This window comes from Cetorhinus maximus, chromosome 11 (assembly GCF_964194155.1).
Source record: "Cetorhinus maximus chromosome 11, sCetMax3.hap1.1, whole genome shotgun sequence".
Lineage (NCBI taxonomy): Eukaryota > Metazoa > Chordata > Chondrichthyes > Lamniformes > Cetorhinidae > Cetorhinus > Cetorhinus maximus.
The window spans coordinates 31,193,228-31,219,604 of NC_135889.1; the positions used below are offsets into that span (position 1 = coordinate 31,193,228).

The 26,377-nt window shown below is 41.4% G+C and overlaps 1 protein-coding gene across 1 annotated transcript in view; it reads right to left on the reverse strand.

The window, feature by feature from the left end:
• The window catches only part of LOC144686471 (uncharacterized), a 50,652-nt gene that overhangs the window by 20,712 nt on the left and 3,563 nt on the right, over nucleotides 1–26,377 (reverse strand). Inside the window, exons 2-6 of the mRNA XM_078551728.1 lie at nucleotides 22,028–22,195; nucleotides 9,992–10,167; nucleotides 9,480–9,584; nucleotides 1,491–1,564; nucleotides 537–778 (exon numbers count right to left, since the gene is read on the reverse strand). Of these exons, the coding sequence (XP_078407854.1) occupies nucleotides 537–778; nucleotides 1,491–1,564; nucleotides 9,480–9,584; nucleotides 9,992–10,167; nucleotides 22,028–22,169 (739 nt within the window). The 5' untranslated portion in view covers nucleotides 22,170–22,195. The remainder of the gene's footprint in view (nucleotides 1–536; nucleotides 779–1,490; nucleotides 1,565–9,479; nucleotides 9,585–9,991; nucleotides 10,168–22,027; nucleotides 22,196–26,377) is intronic.

Genomic DNA, 26,377 nt, shown 5'->3' on the forward strand with positions numbered 1-26,377 from the left:
CAAAAATTTTCCTATCAATGCAGTGAAAAATTATTGGGATTGTTCACATTTTCTTGGAGATATAAAGTCTCCTCATTCTAGCTTAAGGAACAGAACAACACACTTCCTCAGATGTGGCTGCATTTATTCAAAGCTCCTGCAAACAATTTCTAAGGAAAATATGGTGGCTGTTTTGGTCCAGTAGATATATGAGTAGCTTTCCCAAGGGACATTATAGGAGAGGGTTGATTCAGGCTCTCTATTCTCAGCCTGTTGAGTTTCTCATCCAAATCAGGTACCCTGGAGAAGATCCAATTTAAGGCCAAAACAGAAAGCTGGATAGGTGAAAACTAGTCAGTCATCCCTGAAAAACTCCCTCAGTAATGAGTGACGATTTGTTGGATCAAATACCTCTCAATTTATTTACCATTACTGTAATTACTCAAGTTCTAGTTTGGTGTTAATGTTGCTTAAAATATACATAGACTATGTGTGTAGTAAGTGATTGTCAGCAGGAGTATTTAGACAGAAAAGATTTCTTTATTAACTATACTTGCCTTGACTAGGTTGTCCAACCTCAATTTGCTCTCTAATATTTGGGTCATTGATCGAAGCATTCTCATGGAAATTCACAGCAAAGGCTTGACATATAGGTCCACCAATTGAAGATGTAGAATCCTCTACAGGAATTGCTACAGCTCGTTTCAAGGAATCAATCTTATCATCCTGGATGCTGTTGGCTTGATATCTTTCTTCAATTCTAAACTTATATGGGACTCCTGATGGTAATCTCGTGTTTCTGTAATCAAAATAGGCATTCAGTTGGTCAATTTATTTCATTAAGCAAGTTTTATTTTTCTTTTGCTTTGCTTTTCACTGTACATCCCAAGAAAGAGCATGGTTCTTACCAATCAACTTAATAGTTTTACACAATACTTGGTCTTTTCCAACTTTCCAACAACTTATCAGGAAGGATTTTTCTAACTGGAGATCAGTTTTCATAATTGAAAAGGGATTGGTCCATGTAACAACTTTTAAGATGACTTCAATTGAATTTTTGTTCAGATTAGCACAAAAGTTATCTACTATTGACCATAGTGCCTCAGGAGATTTGCTGACTGTGGCTAGGTGCTTCACTAAGAGAAAAACTGGGCTGCCACCCAGAGCCAATTAAGACAGCAGCCAAAACTTGGAGACCATTTGGGTGCCTGCCCTCTAAGCTGAGGGATGGTGTAGGACAAGAGATAAAGAAATCAATGAGTTGGATAAAAAAAAATTGCAACTCATTTCACAAGAAGCAATCTTCTCGTCAGAATTTCTACAGAATTGGATTAGTATACTTGAACTATTTCCATCAGTTAATAAAATTTTATTTAATTCCACTGTAGTTGAATCTCATAAACTAACTCCGCCCCTGGGTTTAGTAGTAGTAAAAGTTCATGCAATGTGTCAATTAATTATTCATTTTTTTTCCTTTAAACTTTGAATCAACAACTTTATTGATTACTTACAAGTTAGAGCTGGAATCTTCACTTGCACTTTTACTTCTTTGGAACAACATACCACTCCATTGATGTTCTTGAAACTATAGTGAAAGAAGTAAATACCTCAATGGGGAGAATACAAATAAATGCACTAAATGGTTAGTCTAATTTTCATTACTTTGATCAAAATATTATGTAAAAAGTATCTTAGAAAATCAATAAAAAAGTTACCAATCAGTCCAACATTTTTCTTAAAGGGGGTAGGAATGTGGAGAAAGGAGAGCAGGAATGACTCAACACCCCACCATGAAGCACAACTTCACTTCATGTGATCGCCACTCATTGCGTACTTGCATGTCACATACACCAAATTGGGGGCTTAATTACCACTGCAGAAGATTACGGCAAAATACAACACAACGTTAATAAGCTGATAGAATGATATGCAATTGGAAAATGAATTTCAATAAGTGTGAGATGGTGCATTTTGGTAGGAAGGATAAGGAGGCCATATACCCCTTGAAAAATACATTAGAGGAGCAAATGGACCAGGAGTACAGATACAAAAATCAAAGTAGTGATGCAGATTAAAAAAAGCAAAAAACACTGGGTCCATTTCCAGAGGGAAAGAATTGAAAAGCATAGAATTTACGTTAAATTTATATAGAATGTTGATTAGGCTGCCTTTAAGTACTGTGCACAATTCTGGTCTCCATATTATAACAAGGATATGGAGGAGCTAGAGATGATGCAAGAAAAAAAAAATCAGAACTGAAAGGTTACACTTGCCAGGGAAGACTGAACAGGCAAGAGCATTTTTATCCAGGAGAGTCTCAAAGGTTGACCTGATAGAAGCCTTTACAAGTATAAGAAGTTTTTTTTTTATAAAGGTAGATGTAAAGAAGATATTTCCACTGGTGGGGAAAGCAAGATCAGGGACGCAAATATAAGAGTCAGGGGGAAGATCCTGTGGTGCTGTGGGTAGCGTCCCTACCTCTGGGCCAGAAGAAGGTGCGTTCATAACATAACCAAATATGTTGATTATCAGCCTGTAATCCTTCCAATATGCCTGATGGCAGGCAGTAAGAGCCGGGCAGTTTTCTGGTGAGCCATACTGCAGAAGGCAATGGCAAACCACTGCAGTACTTTGCCAAGCAAAATCATGGACCAATCCAAAGGAAGTCCATGGTCGCCAACACCCACTTAGGGCATGGTACCTGAAGGAGGAGAAATTTCTTTACCCAGAATATGGAACACTATCACTTGGAATGGAATGGTTCAGGCAAATAGTGCAGAAGCATATAAGGGAAAGCTAGATAAACATTGGGGTGGGGGAAATAGATTATACTGATAAGATTACATGAGAGGGTGGAAAGAGGATTATCTAGAACTTACACATCAGCATGGACCAGATGAGCCTACTTCAGTGCATTTTCTGTGTAATACAAAGGGAAGTTGCCTCTACTTTGCCTGTAAACTTGATACTTACCATATAACAGCAGTTTTTGGCATCAGCATGAATCTTTTCCATTTTCAATATCAGCCATTTTTGTGCCCAGACTTTTAGCCAATTAAATCCTAAATTACACTAAACCGTAAGCAGTTTTATAGTGTGTACATATTCACAGTAAAAACAAACACGTTAAATGTTCAGTTGTCAAAACTCAAAAAACCATTACTGGGCACAGAACAAGGGACTGTTATGCGGTCACAGGCTTCACAGCAAAAAAGAATTGCTGGAAATGGAGGCTATGGTCTCCCAATAACCACCTTTTGTACTGGCTACTCTCCAAATAGCTTCAAAATAGATTGACAGAAGTCTAGGTGTAGCCCACTCACTTTTCCATAGGCAAGAGCACAGAAACATAGAACATAAGAAGGTCATTGCACCACTCCATCTATTCCAACATTCAGTGAGATCACGGGTAATCTACAAATTCCACATACCTGCCTTTACCAACCTCAGATTTAAAATTAAAATTGATCTAGCATCAGCTACCACTTGCAGAAGACAGTTCCAAACTTTGACTACCCTTTGTGTAGAATAGTTTTCTATTTTTACTCAATGAAAGTGGCTCTAATTATTAGAACATGTCTCCTAGTCTAGATTTCCCAACCAGAATAGTTTCACCCTGTCTATTCTATCAGTTTCCCTGAACATAGAGAATGATCAAATCACACATTAACTGCCTAAATTCCAGGAAATATAACAATAACTTGTGCAATTTTTTTTGTCTTTTAACCTTTGGATTCAGTTATCATTCTGGTAAATATACAAGCGAGAGCATAAGTAGACCAGCAGAGAAGATAAAAGAGCAGCACTGCAGCACCAAGAGTGAGAGCACACCAAGAACAGTGTGGGGATAAAAGAGCAGCAGCACAACAGCACCAAGAGGGAGAACACAGCAAGGAAGATAAAAGAGCAGTGGCAGAGTGGCACAGAGCTAGAGCACAGTGAGACCAACAGGAGAATATAAGAGTAGAGGCAGCATAACCAAGAGGGAGATCAGAGAGAGAACATCAGGAAGATAGGAGTGGCAGCAGCAAGAGCAAGGACACAGTGAGACCAGCAGGAGGATTAAGCAGCTAAGGGCCAACTGATCGCGTTTAAAAAAATCAAAATGTGCAACTCTCTAAACTAGGGGATTCATTCAAATTGGAAGCTGGGAAATTAAAAAATTCAATCAGGGTAAGTATAACAGCAAGTGAATTATTAAGAGTACAAGCACAGAGCAGGTCTAAAGGTATTAATAAGGTACTAACTAGATTGCAAAAGATAGGAAAGCTTTTTTTTTAAGATCATGGATGGAGATATCAGACTTGTTGCTTTAAACTTCAGGACAATTGCGGGACCATGTGTTTACAAAGCATTTCCAGCTGATTCAGCTCCAGCTCAAGATTTACAAGTTTGAGGAGCACCTGGAGTCACTGTGGAGCAGCAGGGAGGATGTGTGTTTCCTGGGTCATGATTCAGGAAGTGGCCATGTCACAGGCTGTGTGTTCAGGATAGTCGATGGGTGACCATTTGGCAAGAGTAGGAAAAGGCTGGCAGTACAGGATTCTCTGGAGTGTATGCCACTTTCAAACAAGTACTCAGCATTGGAGACTGCTGGGAGTGATGACTCCTTGAAGGAGTGCAGTACAGACTATGGCGCTAATGGGCAAGGGACTACACATGAAGGAACAGCAAAGAGTAGAAATGTAGTCATTACAGGAGATTTCATAGCCAGGGGGCAGATAATCATTTCTGTCACCATCATCACAAGTCCAACATCATGATGTTGTTTACCCTGGCATCAGGGAGACAACACATCGAGAGGTTGCAGAATATTCTGCAGGGATAAGGAAGTGAAACAGAAGCTGTGGTAAATGCCAGTGCCAACAACAGAGGGGACAGACTTTGAGGTCCTTTGGTCAGATTTTCAGGAGTTAGGAAGTTAAAAAATAGGACCTCAAAGGTCAAATCTTCAGATTACCCTCAGTGCCGCTCACTAGCTAGAATAGAAATAGGAAGATAGAGAGGATCAATGTGTGGCTTGAGGTATGTTGCACGAGGGAGGGTTTCAGATTCTTGTGGCACTGGGACCAATTCTAAGACAGAAGACACCTATTCAAAAGGAACAGGGTACACCACAACAGGATTGGGAGGTTCACAAGTGTGGTTGAGGAGGATTTAAACTAAATCGGCAGGAGGATGGGCACCTGCATATTGGGGTAGAAAAGAAGAATAAGGTGCATAAAGTGTTGGACATTACTAGAGAAGGAAATAGTATTATTAGCTAGCAGCAGACTAAGAAATACTATGGGAAAATAGAAAGGCAGATTTACAATGCATGTATGTAAATGCACAAAGTGTGGTGAATATGGTCGGCGAGCTGCAAGCACAAATAACCAAACCTACTGATACTAGACAATATAGGCACAGTTCTAAAGAATGTGAGGGACACAGGGTGCATGTGCATAATCTTTGAAGGTGGCAGAGCATATGGAGAGGGAATGGCTTCATAAATAGAGATATTGGGTACAAAAACACAGCGTTGCGTCAAACAATACAAAACTATGCTAAGCAGAACTGAGAGCACTTCTTTACCCAAAGAAGGATATATTAGCCTTGGAGTGAGTCAGTGAGTCATTTACGGCACAGTAACCACACTTTAGGAAGGATCTGAGATCCTTGACAGGGTATAGAGGTAAACTTTATGCAACAATTTTTTTATTCATTCACACGATGCAGGTTTCGCTGGCTGAGCCAGCATTTATTGCCCATCCCTAGTTACCCTTGAGAAAGTGGTGATGAGCTATGTTCTTGAACCGCTGCAGTCCGTGTGGTGTTGGTACACCCACAGTGCTGTTGGTATCCCCACAATGCTGTTATGAAGGGCGTTCCAGGACTTTGACCCAGCGACAGTGAAGGAACGGCGATATATTTCCAAGTCAGGATGGCGAGTGATTTGGAGGGAAACTTCCAGGTGGTGGTATTTCTACTTATCCGTTGCCCTTGTCCTTCTGGATGGTAGTGGTTGTGGGTTTGGAAGGTGCTGTCTAAGGAGCCTTGGTGAATTCTTGCAGTGCATCTTGTAGATGGTACACACTGTTGCAACTGTGCATTGGTGGTGGTGGGAGTGAATGTCTGTGTATGGGGTGCCAATCAAGCAGGCTGCTTTGTCCTGGACAGTCAAGCTTCTTGAGGGAGCTGCACTCATCCAGGCAAGTGGGGAGTATTCCATCACACTCCTGATTTGTGCCTTGTACATGGTGGAGTCTTTGGGCAGTCAGGAGATGAGTTACTGTCTGCTGAATTCCCAGCCTCTGACCTGCTCTAGTAGCCACAGTATTTTTATGGCTGGTCCAGTTCAGTTTCTCATCTTGATTGCACCTTTGTTTGCTGGTCTTGCCTACTAGGGAGCAGAACCAGTTTATACCACTAAGGGCTTAGCTTGCCAAAAAAAAAAGCCATGGGTGACTAGCGGTGACAACATGAAAATAAAAGAAAAAGCAAAAATTAGCAATGATTGTGGTGAATGAGAGGGATACAAAGAACACCAAAGCATAACATATCAGATGGCGAGCAATGCTTCAGATACGCGGATACACAGCAACTTGGACGTTTCCGCACAGGCTGAGCACAAGTTTGCCCTTTAAGTTGCCGTGAGTATGCTACCGCATAAGAATTTAAAGCGTCCACACACTTAAATGAAAAAGCCACACACAACAAAAAAAAAATTAGACGGAATGTTCATGGTTAAAAAAGGATATGGAAAGAAACTTGCAAGCTATAATAAAATTAACACAATTTTTGCAATTATCTTAGGAAGAAGTGGGTACTCAGAATAATGTGGGCCCTTTTGAAAACTGGTAATTGTGATATTGTCGGTGAAAATAAGGAAGTGGCTGACACTTTGAAGTCAGAAGCGTGAAGTGATACATTTTGGTAGGAAGAACGGGGAGAGGCATTGTAAAATAAAGGGTACAATTCTAAAGGGGATGCAGGAGCAGACAGACTTGTGGGTGTTTAAATACAAATCATTGAAGGTGGCAGGGCAGGTTGAGAGAGATTTAATAAAGCATATGGGATCCTGGGCTTTATCAAAAGCAAGGGCATGAGTACAAAATGAAGGAAGTTATGATAAACCTGTATAAAACACTGGTTCAGGCTGAACTGGAGTATTCCATCCAGGTCTGGACAGCACACTATAGGAAAGGTGTGAGGCATTAGAGAGGATACGGAAAAGATTCATGAGAATGGTTCCAAGGATGAAGAACTTCAGTTACGTAGATAGATTGGAGAAGCTGGGACTATTCTCCATGGAGAAGAGAGAATTGAGAGGAGATGTGATGGAGGTGCTCAAAATAATGAGTAATCTAGACAGTAGATGTGGAAGAATCGAGAACCAGAGGACACTGATTTAGGCAATTGGAAAAAGAAGCAATGGTAACTTGGGGAAGAACTTATTTTCACAGTGAGTCATTAGGATCTGGAATGCACTGCCTGAGATGTGGTGGAGGCAGATTCAATCAGCGCTTTCAAAGGGAATTGAATAATTAGCTGAAGAGGCAAAATTTGCAGGGCTACGAGGAAAAGGCGGGGGAGGAGGACTAGGTGAGTTGCTCTTGTAGAGAGCTGGCATGGACACGACAAGCTGAATGGCAACCTCCTGTACTGTGTAAGCATTCTATGATTCTATGTTGAATAATTATATTGTGTCAGTGTTTGCAGTAGAGGAAGAGAGCCACATGTCAGACATCCCCAGGAAAGTAATATTGAATTGGGGCAGAAGCTCACCAAAATTACTAATAAACAAATAACCAGTGAAAAAAGCAAAGGTACAAGGAGTGACAAATTCCCAGGACTAAATAGACTATATCCCAGGGTTTTAAAGGAAGATAGGGAGAAGATTGCAAATGCCTGTTCCTTTAGATTGAAAAATCACTTCTTCATTTAAAAAAGGGAGGGAAACCGAAGTATTGTAAAGCAGTTACTAACATCTATTGGGACTATAGTTAAGGATAGAGTGACTGAGCACCTTAAATTTTAGGCTGGTCAGCAAGCATTAACAAGGATTGCTAATGGGCATCCATGAGGCACTGAATGCCATCATCAGCAGCAGCACTGTATTTAACCACAATCTGTAATCTCATGGCCTGGCAAATCCCTCACTCAACCTTTACCAAAGACAGGAGACCAACCTGGTCTAATGACTGCAGAAGAGTGTGTCAAAAGCAGCACCATAAGAACACAAGAACTAGGAGTAGGAATAGGCCATTTGATAAGATCATGGCTGATCTGACCGTGGTCTCAACTCCACTTTCTTGTCTGTCCCACATAACCCTTGACTCCCTTGTTGATCAAAAATCTAATTCAGCCTTGAAAATATTCAATGACCCAGCCTCCACTGCTCTCTGGGGAAGAGAACTCCACAGACTATGAACTTCTGAGAGAAAAAATTATTCTTTATCTGTTTTAAATGGGAAACCCCTATTTTTAAGTGGTGTCCCCACATTCTAGACTCCCCCACAAGGGGCATTATCCTCTTGGCATCCACCTTGTCAAGTCCCCTCAGGAGCTATGTTCCAATATGATCACCTCTCATTCTTCTAAACTCCAACAGGTATCGGTCCAACTTCCTGAAACCTTCCTCATAAGATAAACCCCTTCATCCCAGGAATTAGACAAGTGAATCTTTCTGCACTGCTTCTAATGCATTTATATCCTTTCTTAAAGAAGGAGACCAAAATTGTACATAGTACTCCAAATGCGGTCTCACACCAAGTCCCCACTTTCCCATTTTTATACTCGATTCCCCTTGCAATAAACACCAACATTCCATTTGCCTTCCTAATCACTTGATGCACCCACATACCAACTGTTTGTGATTCACGTGCCAGGACACCCAGCTCACTCTGTAGAGGAGAGATCTGCAATATCTCTCAATTTAAATAATATACTTTTCTATTCTTCCTGACAAAGTAGACAAGTTCACATTTTTCCACATTATGCTCCATCTGCCAATTGTTTGCCCACTCAACTTATCTAAATCCCTTTGTAGAGTCTTTATGACCCCTCGCACGAGGTATACCTATGCCAGGTGGACTGCAGCAGTTCAAGAAAGTGACTCACCATCAACTTCTCAAAGGCAATTACAGATGAGCAACAAATGCTGGTCTTACCCATGATGCTCACATCCCATGAAAGAATAAAAAAATTCTTCTTTTCAAGTACATATCCTATTCTCTTACTAAAGTTTCTACTGAATTTGCTTCCACTACATTTTGAGTTAGTGTAGTCCGGATCATCATAACTCACTGAATAAATGTTTTTCACCTCTGCTCCGCTCTTTTCTCCAATTTCTTAACTTCACTTCTGCATTAAATAATAACTGGCCATTCTTTCATTATTGTAATATTTTAGATTTCAGTAAAAATATTCGGCTGCTGTATCCATTGTTTGTTGCAGTTCTGGATTCTATTAAAACATACAACAGTTTGTAACAAAACTGAATAAAGACAAATCCTTACATCACATTCGCAGGTATTGATGGCAGTTGACAAGTAATCAGTAGCATCTGAGAAGCAGCTTTTTATCTTCATCAAGAAACCTTCCAAGGTCGAAAGTTTAGCATTCTGTTTCTCAAAAAATACAAATTCAGATATCATTTGACAGAATTCAAGTGCATATTAAACCCATACTCAAAGCTTAGACTCAGATTACATTTACACAAAACACTCACTGCCTTAAAACCTAACCCTTTGACCATACTTTCAGTCCTAGTCTCTCCCTCCCAATTTCTGGTGTGTCTACCCACTTTTGCCTTGAGTTTGTATTGTGGAATGACTTTCTATGCTTGTACAAAAAGTCGATGGACTTAAGGAAACTACATTCTGACTCCAATTTATGAGCCAAAAGAAATAAACCACAATATTATCTAAATGAAAAAAGGAAATCCAGATGGATCCCAAAAACTGCTTAATTAGAATGCCCCTGTCAACAAACTTATTTAATTCGGCAATCAGTAATTTGCCCTTATTACCTGAGTAGTTAATCTTTGCTGGAGCATAACTATGTCATAATTTTGAGTACATATTTCTTTTTGAAGAATTACTTTTTCCTGTTCAGCCATTCTGTATTTTTTCTTCTCTTCAGCAAGAGCTAATGCCAAAGCTTTATTGTTATTTTTAAGTGAGATCTTCATCATTGATGAGTTGTCTGAAAGAGAAAAATATTTGCATTGGACCAAGTGCAGAACGTGGTTTAGAAATTGAGATACTTACTTCCAGTGTCCGAATTGCTCACTTTAGTACCAGCTGTTTAACCGCTGTTTGCAAGAAGGCAATGTGGTGAATTCAGAACAATTAAAAGTTGGAAACATTGCAGAACTGATTTGAAATGTGCTGTGTCCAATCTACCCTAACAGTAAATCTTCCCACATAGCACATCTCTTGCAGCAATTCAATTCTTTTAAGTCTGTTATAATTTGCTTCTCCACAGTTTGCTGAAATTGGAGAAAATGGAACACAAGGTTGGGAGACAGTCACACGGGGATAACCAATCACAATTAGTGGACAGCTCAACACATATAGTGTTTAACTGATAAAATGATTCTTTAGTTAAATAGGACTTTTGTCTAAATTATATTAGTAGTGCCTCCTTCCACTTGTGGGGCTGCTTTCAGAGTTCCATACTTATTGGTTTACTAAAATAGGTATGAGAAGAATGACCTAATTAGCTGTAGGAAAATGTCTGCTTAGTAACATTTGACTAGGTTAAATTGGGGGACAATCACAATAATTTTTTTTTAACCACAGATTGGAGGTTTATTATGGTTATTCTAATCAAGCTATCGTGGTCTGTCACATATGCTGTCAAAACCTGTATTGAAAACTTTTAGTTTGATCTTCCAAAGAATGAGTGTGGGAAGCAGGAGGGACAGTGATGAGAGAGAGACTGTGGCAGGGAGAGAAAGGAACAGCAGGATAGTGAAGGGAACACAATATTGTAGAGGGTTGGGGCAGGTTAGGGGAGAAGCATTGTGGCTGGAGAGGAGGTAGGATGGGAGAAGCTGCTGCAGGCCACATTTTTTTCTGCAATCCCAATCCATTACAAATCTGTAACCACTGATGGCCCCTTTCCCCATCATGCCATACCACTCTCAACACCCGAACTGAAATAAAAGAAAAAGGCAGAGAGAAAGAGAAAAAAAGGAGTTATGGGGTGCAAGGTAGTAAAGGGACGACAGATCTGTGAGACAGATTGTTGAGCAGTAACAAAGAGAGAGTGACAGGTAAAATGTTAACCAGTTTCTCTTGCTTGCTGTTTGCCATGCCACAGAAAAATCAACAATATTCAATATCTAATATTTGTGTACTTTCCTTCATCTTTTTCCATGAGAATTTTCTAGCTCCATATTTACACTGAATTGTAAACTGGTGATGCTCAAATTAATCCCTCCCACCAGTTGAAGTCCTGGCAGAAAGGTGTAAATATGTGACAATTTCCACTGTAAAAATCTGAATATGGAAATTTATTTTAACATGCATAAAAATAGTTGGCTACAGTACTACAGTTGGGCCCCATGGTTTTAAGTGAAAAATGCGGCCACCCTCCCTCTCTGGTACTAACTGAAATGTTGTGAACAACTAGGAGGATAGTAACAGACAAGACTTCAGGAGAACAGGCTGGTGACATGGGCAGACATAGGTTAGCTGAAAGTTAACATGTGAAATTTAATACAGTGTACAGTGATTCATTTTGGTAGATAAATTGAGGAAAGGCAATATAAACTAAACAATTTTAAAGCAGAGTGTAGGAGCAGAGAGACAAGGAGGTGTATGTACAGGAGTGTTTAGAAAGTGGCAGGAGAAGTTAGTTTTAAAAAGCATATGGAATCATTTGCTTTATAAATCAAGGGATAGAACAGGGAAGTTATGCTAAACCTTAACGAAGCAGGTAAGATACTTCAAGCTTCATAAACCAAGAAAGGCACATTGACAAATCAGGAAACCGCATCAAGGCCTTGCTATGAAGCACTGTGCGAATGGAAGCACTGTATGAATGTCTGCACTCAGATTCTTGAAATCTTGGGCTCTTGGACTATTCAGTCATGAAAATAAATTCCTAGTCATGGAGTTATGTGTGGGAGAGAAACAAAAAAAAAAGGGGAATATTTTCAGTCAGAAGATGGTGAATCTTTGGAATTGTCTACCCAAGAGGGCTGTGGAAGCTCAATCATTGAGCATGTTCAAGACAGAAATTGATAGGTTTCTGGAGACCAATGACATCAAGGGATATGGAAATAGTGTGGGAAAGTAACACTGAGGTAGATGATTAGCCATGATCTAATCGAATGGTGAAGCAGGCTCAATGGACCAAATGGCCTACTCCTGTTCCTATGTTTATAAAATAATGGTTGGGGCCAACTGTCATATTGTGGCCAATTCTGGGAACCACATTTTAGGAAGTACGTCAATGCTTTACAAAGGGTGTAGACCAGGTTTACTAGAATTATCAGAGATGACAGACTTCAGTTATCTAGACAGACTAGAGTAACTGAGGTTGGTTGTTTTCCCTAGAAGAGATACGATTTAAGGGGAAATCTGATAATATTCAAAATCATGAAGGGTTTTTGAAGAGTAAAGCAGGAGAAACTGCTTCCAGTGGAGAAAGATCAATAACCAGGGTGCACATATTTAAGGTAACAGGCAAAAGAGGCAGAAATTACACAAGGGAAAAATTAGCAAGCTATTGCAATCTGGAATGCATTGCCCAAAAGGATGGTGGGAAGCAGATTGAAAAATTTTCAAAAAGGAATTGGATAAATATTTGAAGAGGAAAGCTTTGCAGGGGTAATGGACAGTTCTTTCAAAGAGCTGGCACAGACCTAATCCTGCTCTGCATTATTCTATAATCTATGTTGAACATCACTTGGAGGAAGCACTGAGGGTAGCAAGGGCACAGAACATACTCTCTAACGGAGGACTGCAACGTCACAATGAGTGGTTTGGTAATGCCTCCATTGACCAAGTTAGCCAAACCCTGAAGGACATAGTTGCCAGGTTGGGTTTGTGGGAGTAGGCAAGAGAACCAACACAAGGAAATAAAATACTTAAGCCGATCTTCATAAATCTACCTGTCAGTGTTTCATTTGTCCATGACAGTTTTGATGGGAATAACCACTTTGGATAGGGACCAGACTTCACACTGAGGCTAACAAATAGTTAAGAGGTCCAACAGCTTAAAACTGGGCATCCATGAATCACTGTGGGCCAATCGCAGCAGCAAAACTGTATTCCACCACATCAGTCCAGTGTATCACTTACTCTCCCATTACAATCTCCTGAGGTTCCTATCATCATAGATGTCAGTCTTCAGCCAATTCAATTCATTCCATGTGCAGTCAAGAAATGGCTGAAAGCATTGAACACAGCAAAGACTATCATTTCTGGCAACATCCTAGCTGTAGCGCTGAAGACTTGTGCTCCAGAACTAGTCATGCCTCCAGCCAAGCTGTTACAGTATGGTTACAGCATTGACATCTACGCAGCAATGTGGGGGCCCAGGCATTTCCTATCCAAAGCAGCCAACCCTATCAACCCACTCAATCGGCTGCAAAGTGCTGGAAGGAGTGTCAATTGTGCTATCCATCAACATTGACTCACCAAAAACCCACTCACTGATGCTCAATTTTATCATGGACAAAAGGGCTGAATTTCAGAGACAAGAGTGACTATCCATGGCATCTGGGCCACGGTCAACTGAATATAGCACCACAAAGACTTCATCAAAACGAAGCAAATGTGGACCAGGGCAAACTCTCAGAGGTTAGAGTCTTTCCCAGCACAAAGGAAGACTATTACATTTGGTGGAAACGAAACATCTCAGCACATAACACTTCAGCTTCAACTCAGCAGACAGCCTGAGTTCCCGTTGATTTAAAAAAGTATATTGGCTATCGGCTGTCTGGCAGGAGGCAGAGAGTGGGGATAAGGGGGTCCTTCTCAGGATGGCGGCCAGTGACTAGTGGAGTTCCGCAGGGGTCAGTGTTGGGACCACAACATTTCACTTTATACATTAATGATCTAGATGAAGGAACTGAGGGCATCCTGGCTAAGTTTGCAAATGATACAAAGATAGGTGGAGGGACAGGTAGTATTGAGGAGGCGGGGAGGCTGCAGAAGGATTTGGACAGGTTAGGAGAATGGGCAAAGAAGTGGCAGATGGAATACAACGTGGGGAAGTGTGAGGTCATGCACTTTGGTAGGAAGAATAGAGGCATGGACTATTTTCTAAGTGGGGAGAGAATTCAGAAATCTGGAGTGCAAAGGGACTTGGGAGTCCTAGTCCAGGATTCTCTTAAGGTTAAATTGCAGGTTGAGTCAGTAGTTAGGAAGGCAAATGCAATGTTGGCATTTATTTCGAGAGGACTTGAATATAAAAGCAGGGATGTGCTGCTGAGGCTTTATAAGGCTCTGGTCAGACCACATTTAGAATATTGTGAGCAATTTTGGACCCCGTATCTCAGGAAGGATGTGCTGGCCCTGGAGAGGGTCCAGAGGGGATTCACGAGAATGATCCCAGGAATGAAAGGCTTAACATATGAGGAACGTTTGAGGACTCTGGGTCTATACTCGATGGAGTTTAGAAGGATGAGGGGGGATCTGATTGAAACTTACAGAATACTGAAAGGCCTGGATAGAGTGGACGTGGGGAAGATGTTTCCATTAGTAGGAGAGACTAGGACCCGAGGGCACAGCCTCAGAGTAAAGGGAAGACCTTTTAGAACAGAGATGAGGAGAAACTTCTTTAGCCAGAGAGTGGTGAGTCTAAGGGGATCAAAGATTACGGGGAGAATGCGGGAGAATGGGGTTGAGAAACTTATCAGTCATGATTGAATGGCGGAGCAGACTCGATGGGCCGAATGGCCTAATTTCTGCTCCGATGTCTTATGGTCTTATATTTTGAATCTCTATTCTCAGTTGTTTTCAGGTTAAAGGTAAATAGGGGAAATATTTTACAGATTGATAATCTAAAGACCATTAGGGAATTTAAAAACAAATTGAAAAATTAATTAAATAAAATAGAGATGCAGAGCCAGGCGATCTGTTTTAGCTGCATGATGTGGGAGCTGGTGGACCCCATTGTGGTTCCTAGTGGCCACATCTGTAGCAAATGTTGGTTGCTCGAAGAACTCCGGCTCAGAGTTGATGAGCTGGAGTCTGAGCTTTGGACACTGTGACATATCAGGGAGGGAGAGAGTTACCTGGACGCTGTGTTTCAGGAGACAGTCACACCCCTTAGATTAACTACCTTAAACTCGGCCAGTGGTCAGGGACAGGAGGGTGTGACTATGAGTGAGGCAGGTAGCGGGGTCCAGGAAGTAGCACTGCAGGAGCCTCAGCCCTTGCCTTTATCCAACAGGTTTGAGATTCTTGCTCCCTGTGTGGATGAGAGCGGGGACTGTAGAGGGGATGAGTAAACTGACCATAGCACCGTGGTACAGGGAGCCATTCAAGTGGGGGGAGAAAAAAGAAATGTTGTTGTAATCGGGGATAGTATAGTTAGGGGAATAGATACTGTTCTCTGTAGCCAGGATCGAGAGTCCTGAAGGATGTGTTGCCGATCTGGTGCCAGGGTTAAGGATATCTCATATCTCATCTGGGCTGCAAAGGAACTTGGAGTGGGAGAGGAAAGATCCAGTTGTCGTGGTCCATGTAGGTACCAATGATATAGGTAGAATGAGGAAAGAGATTCAGCTGAGGGAATACGAGCAACTAGGGGCTAAATTAAAAAGCAGAACCAAAAAGGTAATAATCTCCGGATTATTACCTGAGCCACGAGCTAATTGGCACAGGGTCAATAAGATCAAAGAGGTAAATGAGGCTCAAAGATTGGTGTGGGAGAAATGGGTTCGAATTCATGGGACATTGGCATCAGTACTGGGAAAAGAGGGAGCTATTCCATTCGGACAGGCTCCACTTGAATGATGCTGGGACCAGTGTCCTGGCGAAATGCATAACTAGAGTTGGAGATTGGGTTTTAAACTAAATAGTGGGAGGGAGGGTTCAGTTGCACGGAAATATAAAAAATCAAAGTCTAAGGAGAGGGTAAGAGTGCAGGTTAGTGACGAGGTCGATTGTTACCAAAATGTGAAAGGAAGGGACAGAGTGTGTGAACATCATATCACGCCAAAGAATCATATAACAGTAGGGAAAATTGACAATAGGGCAACTTAAAGGTTTTGTATCTGAATGCGCGTAGCATTTGGAATAAAACTAATGAGTTAACAGCGCATATAGAGATAAATAGGTATGATTCTGTGGCGATTACTGAGACGTGGTTACAGGGAGAACAGGTTTGGGTGTTGAATATCCAAGGGTACTCAGTGTTTCGGAAGGATAGGCAGGAAGGAAAAGGAGGTGGTGTAGCTTTGTTAGTAAAGGAAGAGATCAGTGCTATAGTGAGGAATGATATAGGCACTGGAGAGCAAGACGTAGAGTCAGTCTGGGTAGAAATAAGAAATAGCAAGGGAAAGAAGTCCCTGGTGAGAGTAATCTATAGGTCCCCAAACAGTAGTTCAGCAGTAAGATACAGTATAAACCAGGAAATACTGGGAGCATGTAAGAAGGGCACGGCAATAATCATGAGTGATTTTAATATGCATATAGATTGGACTAATCAAATTGGCAAGGGTAGCCTCGAGGGAGAGTGCATTGAGTGGATTAGAGATTGTTTCTTGGATCAATATGTCATGGAACCAACCAGGGAGCAGGCTATTCTGGATTTGGTTTTGTGTAATTAGATGGGATTAATTAATGATCTCATAGTAAAGGATCCTCTAGAGAAGAGTGATCATAGCATGCTAGAATTTCAAGTTCAGTTTGAGAGTGAGAAACTTGAGTCCCACACTAGTGTTCTGGAGTTAAACAAAGGTAACTCTATATAGGCATGAGGGCAGATTTGGTCCTAGTGGACAGGGCAGGAAGACTACAAGGTAGGACAGTTGATGGACAGTGGCAGATATTTAAGGAGATATTCAATTCCTCCCAAGTAAAATATATTCCAAAGAGGAAGAAAAATGGCAAGAGGGGGAAAAAAGCATCCATGGCTAAGCAAGGAAGTTAAAAGATAACATAAAGGCAAAAGCTAAGGCATACCAAATTGCAAAGGTCAGTGGCAGGCTGGAAGATTGGGGAACTTTTAAAGATCAACAAAGGGTTACTAAAAAAAATAATAAAAAGAGCAAAGGGTAAATTATGAAAGAAAACTACCGCAAAATGTAAAAACTGGTGGCAACAGCTTCTACAAGTATATAAAAGGAAAGAGAGTAGCTAAAGTGAATGTTGGTCCCTTGGAGGACGAGACTGGGGAGTTAATAGTGGGGAGCGCAGAAATGCTTAATCAATATTTTGCCTCAGTTTTCACGGTGCAGGACACTAGTACCACCCCAATAGTAACAGGTAGTGCAGAAGGTATAGAGAAGGAGGAACTTAGAGCAATCACCATCACTAGAGAAAAAACACTGAGGAAACCATTGGGATTAAAGGGTGACAAGTCCACAGAACCCGATGGCCTACATCCCAGGGTCTTAAACGAAGTGGCAGCAGAGATAGTGGATGCATTGGTTATATTCCAAAATTCTCTGGATTCTGGAAAGGTTACAGTGGATTGGAAAAAGAGTAATATAACACCCTTATTCAAAAAGGGCGGGGGGTGGGGGGAGGCAGAAAGCAGGAAATTATAGACCAGTTAGTTTAATGTCTGTTGTTGGGAAATTGTTGGAATCCATTATTAAGCAAGTAGTAATGGGGCATTTGGAAAGTCAAAATGCAATCCATCAGAGTCAGCATGGTTTTATGAAGAGTAAATAGAGTTTGACTAATTTGCTAGGCGTCTTTGAAGATGTGACAAGCAAAGCGGATAATGGGGATCCTGTAGATGTAGTATATCTGGACTTCCAGGAGACCTTTGATAAAGTGCCGCACAAAAGATTAATACACAAGATAAGATCACACGGAGTTAGAGTCGGGATAAATGGGTCATTTTCTGGATGGCAAGCTGTAATTAGTGGGGTGCCACAGGGTTCAGTCCTTGGGCCCCAACTATTTGCAATCTATATTAATAACTTGGATTCAGAGATAGAAAGTACTATAGCTAAATTTGCAGATTACACCAAAATAGGTGGGAAAGTAAGTTGCAATGAAGAAATAAGAAATTTACAAATGGATATGGACAGGTTAGGTGAATGGGCCAACATTTGGCAGACAGAGTTTAACGTGGATAAGTGAGGGGTTATCCACTTTGGTCGGAAGAATAAAAAGGCGACTTATTATTTAAATGGAGAGAAACTTCAGAATGCTTCAGTGCAGAGAGATCTGGGTGTCCTCATGCATGAATCGCTGAAAGCTAGTATGCAGGTACAGCAGGCAAGAGAGGCAAATGGAATTTTGGCATTTATTGCTAAAGGAATAGAGTATAAAAATAGGGAAGTGTTGTTGCAACTGTACAAGGCATTGGTGAGACCGCACCTGGAGTACTGTACACAGTTTTGGTCCACTTACTTGAGGAAGGATGTAGTTGCATTGGAGGTGGTTCAGAGGAGGCTCACTAGATTGATTCCAGAGATGCGGGGCTTGGCTTATGAAGAGAGATCGAGCAGTTTAGGCCTATACTCGCTGGAGTTTAGAAGGAGGAGAGGAGATCTAATTGAGGTATATAAGATGCTAATGGGGATAGACAAAGTAAATGTGTAGTGGATGCTTCCCCTTGTGGGGCATTCTAGAACGAGAGGCCATAGTCTAAGGCTAAGGGGTGGTAGGTTTAAATCAGAGATGAGGAATTACTTTTTTCAAAGGGTCGTGAATCTGTGGAATTCACTACCTCAGAGTGCAGTGGATGCCGGGACGCTGAATAAATTTAAGGAGGAGATAGGCAGATTTTTAATTAGTAATTAAAATTAGTAAGGTTATGGGGAAAGGGCGGGAAATTGGAGTTGAGGCTGAAATGAGATCAGCCATGATTGCGTTGAATGGCAGGGCAGGCTCAAGGGGCTGAATTGCCTACTCCTGCTCCTAGTTCTTACGTTCTTATGAGAGTAATGAAAGCAGGGCAAACCAATCTCCAACCTTCAAAAGAGAAGGTCTAGTAAAAAAAAACCAGCAGGACCAAGCCCTGGCTGCGTTCACTACAGCAAACCATGGTATGTGCAGAGAACCACAGCGAACATTACAGCACAGCATGTTGTCTATGGTCATGAAAGTTGTAAGTCTCTGCAAACACAACACAGGGTGCAGAGACCTATCAGGATTTTGTATTCAAGGGCAAGATGGCCCCTAGTGTTTCCAAGGAACGCGAAAAGGAGATTTGCATTCTCCGAGATACTTACAGACATTGCTAGTGGGGAAAATTTAAAATTTCTCCACACAGGAGCAGAACAATTTTCAATGTACTAGTCAAAGGACTCACAGGAGAATGTATTGAGGTACCATCAGTAAAAATTCACTTAAACAGTGAGCTTGTTACGGGGCTAGTAATAGTGGGTGTAATCTCAAGCTTACCCATGCAAGGGTTCAACTTTTTACTGGGGAATGACCTGGCAGGTTGGAGGGTGTTGCCCAAAAAATTCATGGACAGTCAAGAAGGGCTGCAGAGACTGGAGAAAAACAGAATTCTGCAGGGGTTCAGAAAGCTGGAAAAGGTTCAGATGTCCTGCAGGGGGCAATGGAACCCATGAGGGTGGAAGTGGCTCAGGAGAAGGCACTTGAAAGAGGCCGAAACCAGGCCGCAAAATTAAAAGACGTCAAGGAATGACCCGTGAGATGTAGAAAAGATGAAGGGAGCGACCCTGAAATTAGGTTAGCAGATTCTTTCATCTCAGAGTTAAGCAGGGACCAGCGAAGTCCCAAAGCAGGCAAACATAGTGAGGGAGACACCTCATCCAGTTGAAGAGTCGTTAGGCAGGGCTGCAGAAACTAGCCAGCCACCTGTTAGCAGAGTTGTCCCAAAGAATATGGGACAGGTTGGGGACCAACACATCCCCACAGTAACTGAAACTGGGGAACTCCTCCCAGGGGTCCAAAACAAATGTATCCCACTCCATTGCCATAGAAGTTTAAATCTTCAGTGAACTGCCACCTGAATTAACAAGCTCCTGGATTTTGGATACAAGCAAGCAAGGGTTAACAGCTTTACAGCACCTTTCTCCAGACAGGCAACTTAATTTGCATATTAAAAGCCTTTGAGTGCAAGAAAACCTTATGAAACTTGACCAATCTCCAGGAACTAGCATGAATTCTAAACCTTCCTAAAATGCTAACTTCTGCAGTTGCATGGGAAGGTGCACGGCACTGGTAAGGTGCAACACCTGCCCCTTTACTTCCCCTCTCCTCACCATCCAAGGGCCCAAACACCCCTTTCAAGTGAAGCAGCATTTCACTTGCACTTCTCTCAATTTAGTCTACTGCATTCGTTGCTCCCAATGCAGTTTCCTCTACATTGGAGAGACCAAACGCAGACTGGGTGACCGCTTTGCAGAACACCTTCGGTCTGTCCGCAAGCATGACCCAGACCTCCCTGTCGCTTGCCATTTCAACACTCCACCCTGCTCTCATGCCCACATGTCCGTCCTTGGCCTGCTGCATTGTTCCAGTGAAGCTCAACGCAAACTGGAGGAACAGCACCTCATCTTCCGACTAGACACTTTACAGCCTTCTGTACTGAATATTCAGTTCAACAATTTTAGATCATGAACTCTCTCCTCCGTCCTCACCCCATTTCTGATCCCCCCACCACCTTTTCCCCCAATAATTTATATAGATTTTTCTTTTCCCACCTATTTCCATTATTTTTAAATGTATTTCCATCCATTGTTTTATCTCTACCTTTTAGCCTATTTCAATACCATCCCTTTACCCCACCCCCACTAGGGCTGTCTGTACCTTGCTTGTCCTGCTTTCTACCCTCAGTTAGCACATTCCTTAGATAATATCACCACCTTCAACACCTCTTTGCCCTTTTGTCAATGACATCTTTTGGCTATCTCTACCTATCACTGGCCCTCTATCCAGCTCTACCTGTCCCACCCTCCCCCGACCCCCTTAAACCAGCTTATATTTCACCTCAACAAAAACAGAATTACCTGGAAAAACTCAGCAGGTCTGGCAGCATCGGCTTTCACCTCTCTTCTATTTTTACTTAGTTCTGTTGAAGAGTCATACGGACTTGAAACGTTAACTGTGTTCCTCTCCGCAGATGCTGCCAGACCTGCTGAGTTCTTCCAGGTATTTTTATTTTTGTTTTGGATTTCCAGCATCCGCAGTTTTTTGCTTTTATCTAAAAATAGCTGCTGGTCTGCTGTAAAGTGACTAGGCAGCTAAAAGTGCCATAACTGCAGAACAGAAATAAGGAAACTTCTCTCATCCCTGTAAACCTGATTCCACCCAAGCTCACCGGTTAAGGCAACCTGCGACAAGTCAATATTGGAAGCCAAAACAACTAGAGACAACTCTACAACCTCAAGACCTTCGTTTCAGACAATGCAACATCTCAACTTCAAACATATTCGGCCTCCACCGAACAATAGAGAGTCTGAACTTATCGAATTTTTATAAGTATCACTTTTATCTTCCTCTGTAACTAATCTTTGTGTATGTATTAGTGACTATTTTTTTTTCAGTAGCTTCCAGAAAAACAGTATAGAATAACCTAACTTCTTCCTTTTTAAGTCTCAAGGCTTCGCTGCTGGGTTATTTTTCTACTGAATTACTCACTCTAAAGGTAAAAAATACACACACATACATACAGACACATTGCTCATGGGAGTCGCCTTTTAAAGCGTCCGTGACAGTGACCCTTACTTACATTTTACTCTGTTTTATTTACATAATGCAAAGCTGAAATTACAATTTTACTAATTTGGCTACTTAAGACTTACTATATTTCTTAAATCAGAATTTTTAATTTGAATGCAAACATTAATAGATTGTTGCACAAATGGGTTGAGCAAGGTCAGGTTGAAGACAAGGTCTGCACGATTTGCAGAAACTAGAAAAGTCGAGGAAAGTAGAACACTTACTGAGAATCTTGGTCTTAATCTTAGAGATCAGAGATGCATTGTATTTTGTCTTTTTTAAAATACTATTCCGCCGTTCCTTCATTTTGCCAGAGAAGTCTAAATGGCTGGTGGATACAGTTGCATTCATCACTTCACTTTCCATAATTTAAACGCTGCCACTTTGTACACCTTAAAAAAAATACACCACTTTCATTGAATGTAACCCCACACTCAAAACAATAAACAATCAAATGGTACAAAGAAATGCAAAAACTCACCCATTAAAATTACAAATATGACAATTCTACTTGTTCATATAATTACATAGGATATAAAGCATAATCAATATCAGTGTTTACGCTCCACTCACCCACCTCTCATCCTTCCTGGCACAATGATGGTGGTGCAAAGTCCCACCAATTGAAATCACAGCTAGCTATCTGAAAGAAGGGCAGGTTTTCACGGGAAATAATGTTAGAAGTGATTTCAAACAACTTATAGAAAGGAACATAGGAACAGGGAGGAGGCCATTTATCTCCTGTAGCTTCTTCCACCATTAAATGAGATCATGGCCGTTCTGTGACCTAGCTTCATATACCTACCGTTGCTTAATGTACCTTAATACATTAGGTTAACAAAAGTCTATCAATTTCAGATTTGAAATTAACAAGTGATCAAGTAATTTCCATTTGCAGAAATGAGTTCCAAACTTCTTACCACCTTTTGCCTGTTGGCGTTTTCTAATCCTCTAGATACAAGGCCAGCCTTTTTGATTATATTTCATATTTATTCATTAAATTTAAAGATCTATGTCCATTGACAGCACCCCCCACTCCCCCCGCAGTCTCTTTGAACCTCCACTGTTTCTAGCCTCTAGAGTTTATCCATTCTAACCTCTTTAGGTTCAAGTGGATGACCCCACATTTCCCTTCATTGAATCCATTTGTCACGGTTTTGCTCACTTAATCTATCAATATCTTTGTAAGTTTATGCTTCCATCTACACTGCTTAAAATGCTGCCTTTGTGGCATCAGCAAACTTGGATATGGGGCTTTCTACCCCATAAATTGCAGTAAATACAGTGAGTAGTTGAGGTCCCAACACAGATCCTTGAGAGACACCTCTAAGGATGTAGTCAGATCCCACCAATTAGATTTCTGACAAATTATCCTTATACTGTCTTCTATCATTCAGTTATTTTTTAAACAATAATTTGCCTTTAATTCATGGGCTTCAACTTTAGCTAACAGTCTCTTATAAGACACTTCATCAAATGCCTTCTGGAAGTCTATAGAAATAACAACCACCAACATTTGTGTCCACTAGTTTGGTTACCTTTTCAAAAAATTCAATCAAGTATAACATACCCTTTAAAAATTTCTTTGAAGAACATACCCTTAAAAAATTCTTTGAAGAACCTATTGACAATAACCCTTGATCACTTCCCATTAGTGTGTCAGGGACTTAGAGGGGTTTTGTGGTTCGCCTACCTTTGCAATACCTTTTCAATTCCTCTATGTTTTCTGGGGCTAACAGTTTCTTATACAGCTTTCATGTCCTTCTTGTAGGTGCCAACTGGCCAATAGAAGCCAGCAGTCAGAGAAGAACACCAACTTAACATCGGTGGACCTGACTAAGAATACTCAGGACACAAACAGAAGTCCAATCTAGAAAAAACAGGCCTGTCCGGCCTTGGTCAGGTGTATCTGCATGGTGTTCCATCTGCAGGGCTGCTGAAGACAGCATGCAGCATGGGGTCTTTTGCCATTTCCATCAGGAATCTGGTGGTGTCCAGTTTTCTTTCAGCCCTCCCAGGTCAATCAGCTACATCTCTATGCAGTTAAAGTCACTATCTAAAATGACCGGCCATGACATTGCCAGCAGTAGAGAGTGACAGTCAGCTGCTGGTTGTTTTGAGCCGGGGCATTTACTTGGATTAACTGGAGCAGAGAGTTCTTGCATGTTACATCTGCTACGAACTGCCTGCCATCTCCCTAACTTTGTGGATGGTGATGTTGCCTCCCTGCAGAATACCCAGGCCAGAGGAGTGGGTATCAGTTCCTTCTGACCAGATCGATGGCTCATGGGGTCACCATCACAACCACTGCCTGTAGGTACTGAGGTGCAGTATTCTGCACTTCTGCAGGAGGTCAGCTTTGACCCTGGCAAAGTACCTGTTGTGGTGCTACTCAAATAAACTACCAGGAGACCCAGGCATAGGTTCCCATTGTTTATTCAAGTGTAGGCTCGAGATGATGCAATCAACTTAATGCACCATTAGTTTTTCATCATTCTTGTCCAAATGAAACTCTTTTGAGTTATCAACAGTCACAGATTGCAACTCTTTTTTTTCGAGTACAATCACAGTTCTTGGTTTCCGGGAGTGGGACATGAACCCACAACCCTCTGATTCAAAGGCGAGGGTGCTATGAACTGAGCCACAGCTGACACCTCCTTAGTGTAGGCAGGGAGAGCCCGCCTTAGGCAGTCTAACATAGCATTCTAAAAAGCCACAAGTGTTCACTCCTTATATACACCTTTAGTCACATACAGATACCATTACTCAATTCTAATGGTCAGTTTACAATCACATGCTAAACAGGTTTCCCCAGCTTTAGTTACTTATTTCCCATGTGTACATATCCCCGGCATTGTTCTCATCCATGCAAGGCCTCCCATAGTTTGTTGATTGAAACAAGGAGGCAGCCTAGCCTGCACAATTACTCACTCCCTGGCCTTATCCTCTGCTCTAGTAACTGGTTTGTCTCATTCTTTATCCTGTCCAGAGTTCATCTGCTAATCTTCAGTTCTGCTCTCTTCTGCTTACATTTTATTTGTACTAAAAGACACTTCTGACTAAAATCGTTTAACCCTTCCAGTACCCCAAGGTCGAAACATGTTGATGCAGACAATCGTTAGACCATTAAACTCTGTTGCTTACCAGACTCATCATGTGATAGTCCCAGCCCTTGGGTATGTTCCTGCATACCCATAGTGTGCACCGTTTCACCGTTGTTGGGTTGAGAAAGTGTGCTGTTCTGCCCTGATGGGGTTGTTCTGCATGGTTGGCATTGGGGAGGGTCATGGAAGAAGGGAGGTTTGGGCTGTACTCCATTGGTGCTGTCTTTCCACTCTGTTCCCCTTTGAGGGCTTTGATGCTTCCAGCTTCCTGAAGCTGGGGTGTGCTGGGCGTGACTGCACTCTGTGCTTTGGGTGCAGCTTCAAATCCACAGCATTCAAAGGGAATTGAATAAAGAATGCATGCACCTCCTTCATTATTTTTCATTGCTACCCTACCAGTGTTACACACCCCCTAGTTTGGAGCTCAGGTGTTGATTGCACCATCATTTGAAGTTCTCACAGGTCAGAGGAGAAAGAAAACAACCATGGGACAGCTTCAGCACCAACAGAGTGAAAGACCAATGCCACGATTTGAACCCCCCCCTCACAAAATAAAATAAATCCAAAGAATCACAACTCGCACTTGTCCAAAGACATTCATCATGGTCTCTCCCCTGTCAGCTTGTTTATCCTTTCCTAAGACATAATCTCATTTTTGGTATCATCCTAGTAAATTTTTTTTTGCAATATTTCCAGTGCCTCTATAAACCTTTTATAATATGGTGACCAGGCAGCACACAGTACTCCAAGTATGGTCTAATCAAAATTCCACGGAGGTTTACTACAACTTCTCCACTTTTTAATTCTCTTCCTCGGGAGATAAACCCTGGTGCTTGGTTTGCTTTTTTTCATTAATGACCTTATTGACCTACATCACTACATTTGGTGAATTTGGTGTACTTATGTTCCCAGGTAGAAAATAGCATCTTTAAATATTCCTTCTGAAATGTTTAATCCACCACTCTACAGACACCTGCCCTACCAAACCCAGCCTTAAGAAAGGAGGGAGAGAGAAAACAGGGAGCTTTAGGTCTGTTGGCCTAATATCAGTGGTAGGTAAAATGCTAAAATCTATTATTAGGGACCCACCAATAGGGCACTTAGAAAATCATAATGATTAAACAGGTTTACAAAAGGAAAATCATGTTTGACAAATATATTGTAAAGCTTTTTGATGATGCAACTAGTAGAATGGTTAAGGGCAGCCAGTATATTTGGATTTTCAAAAGACATTCAATAATATGCCACACAAGAGATTATTATGCAAAATTAGGGGGCTCATGGGATATGGGGTAATATATTAGCATGAATTGGTCAATGGACAGTAGGAATAAATAGGACTTTCGGGTTGGCAGGCTTTAACCAGCATGGTACAGTGCTGCAAAGTTCAGTGCTTGGGCTTCAGCTATTTACGATCTATATTAATGATACACATGGCTGAAACATAATGTATCCAAGTTTGCTGATGAT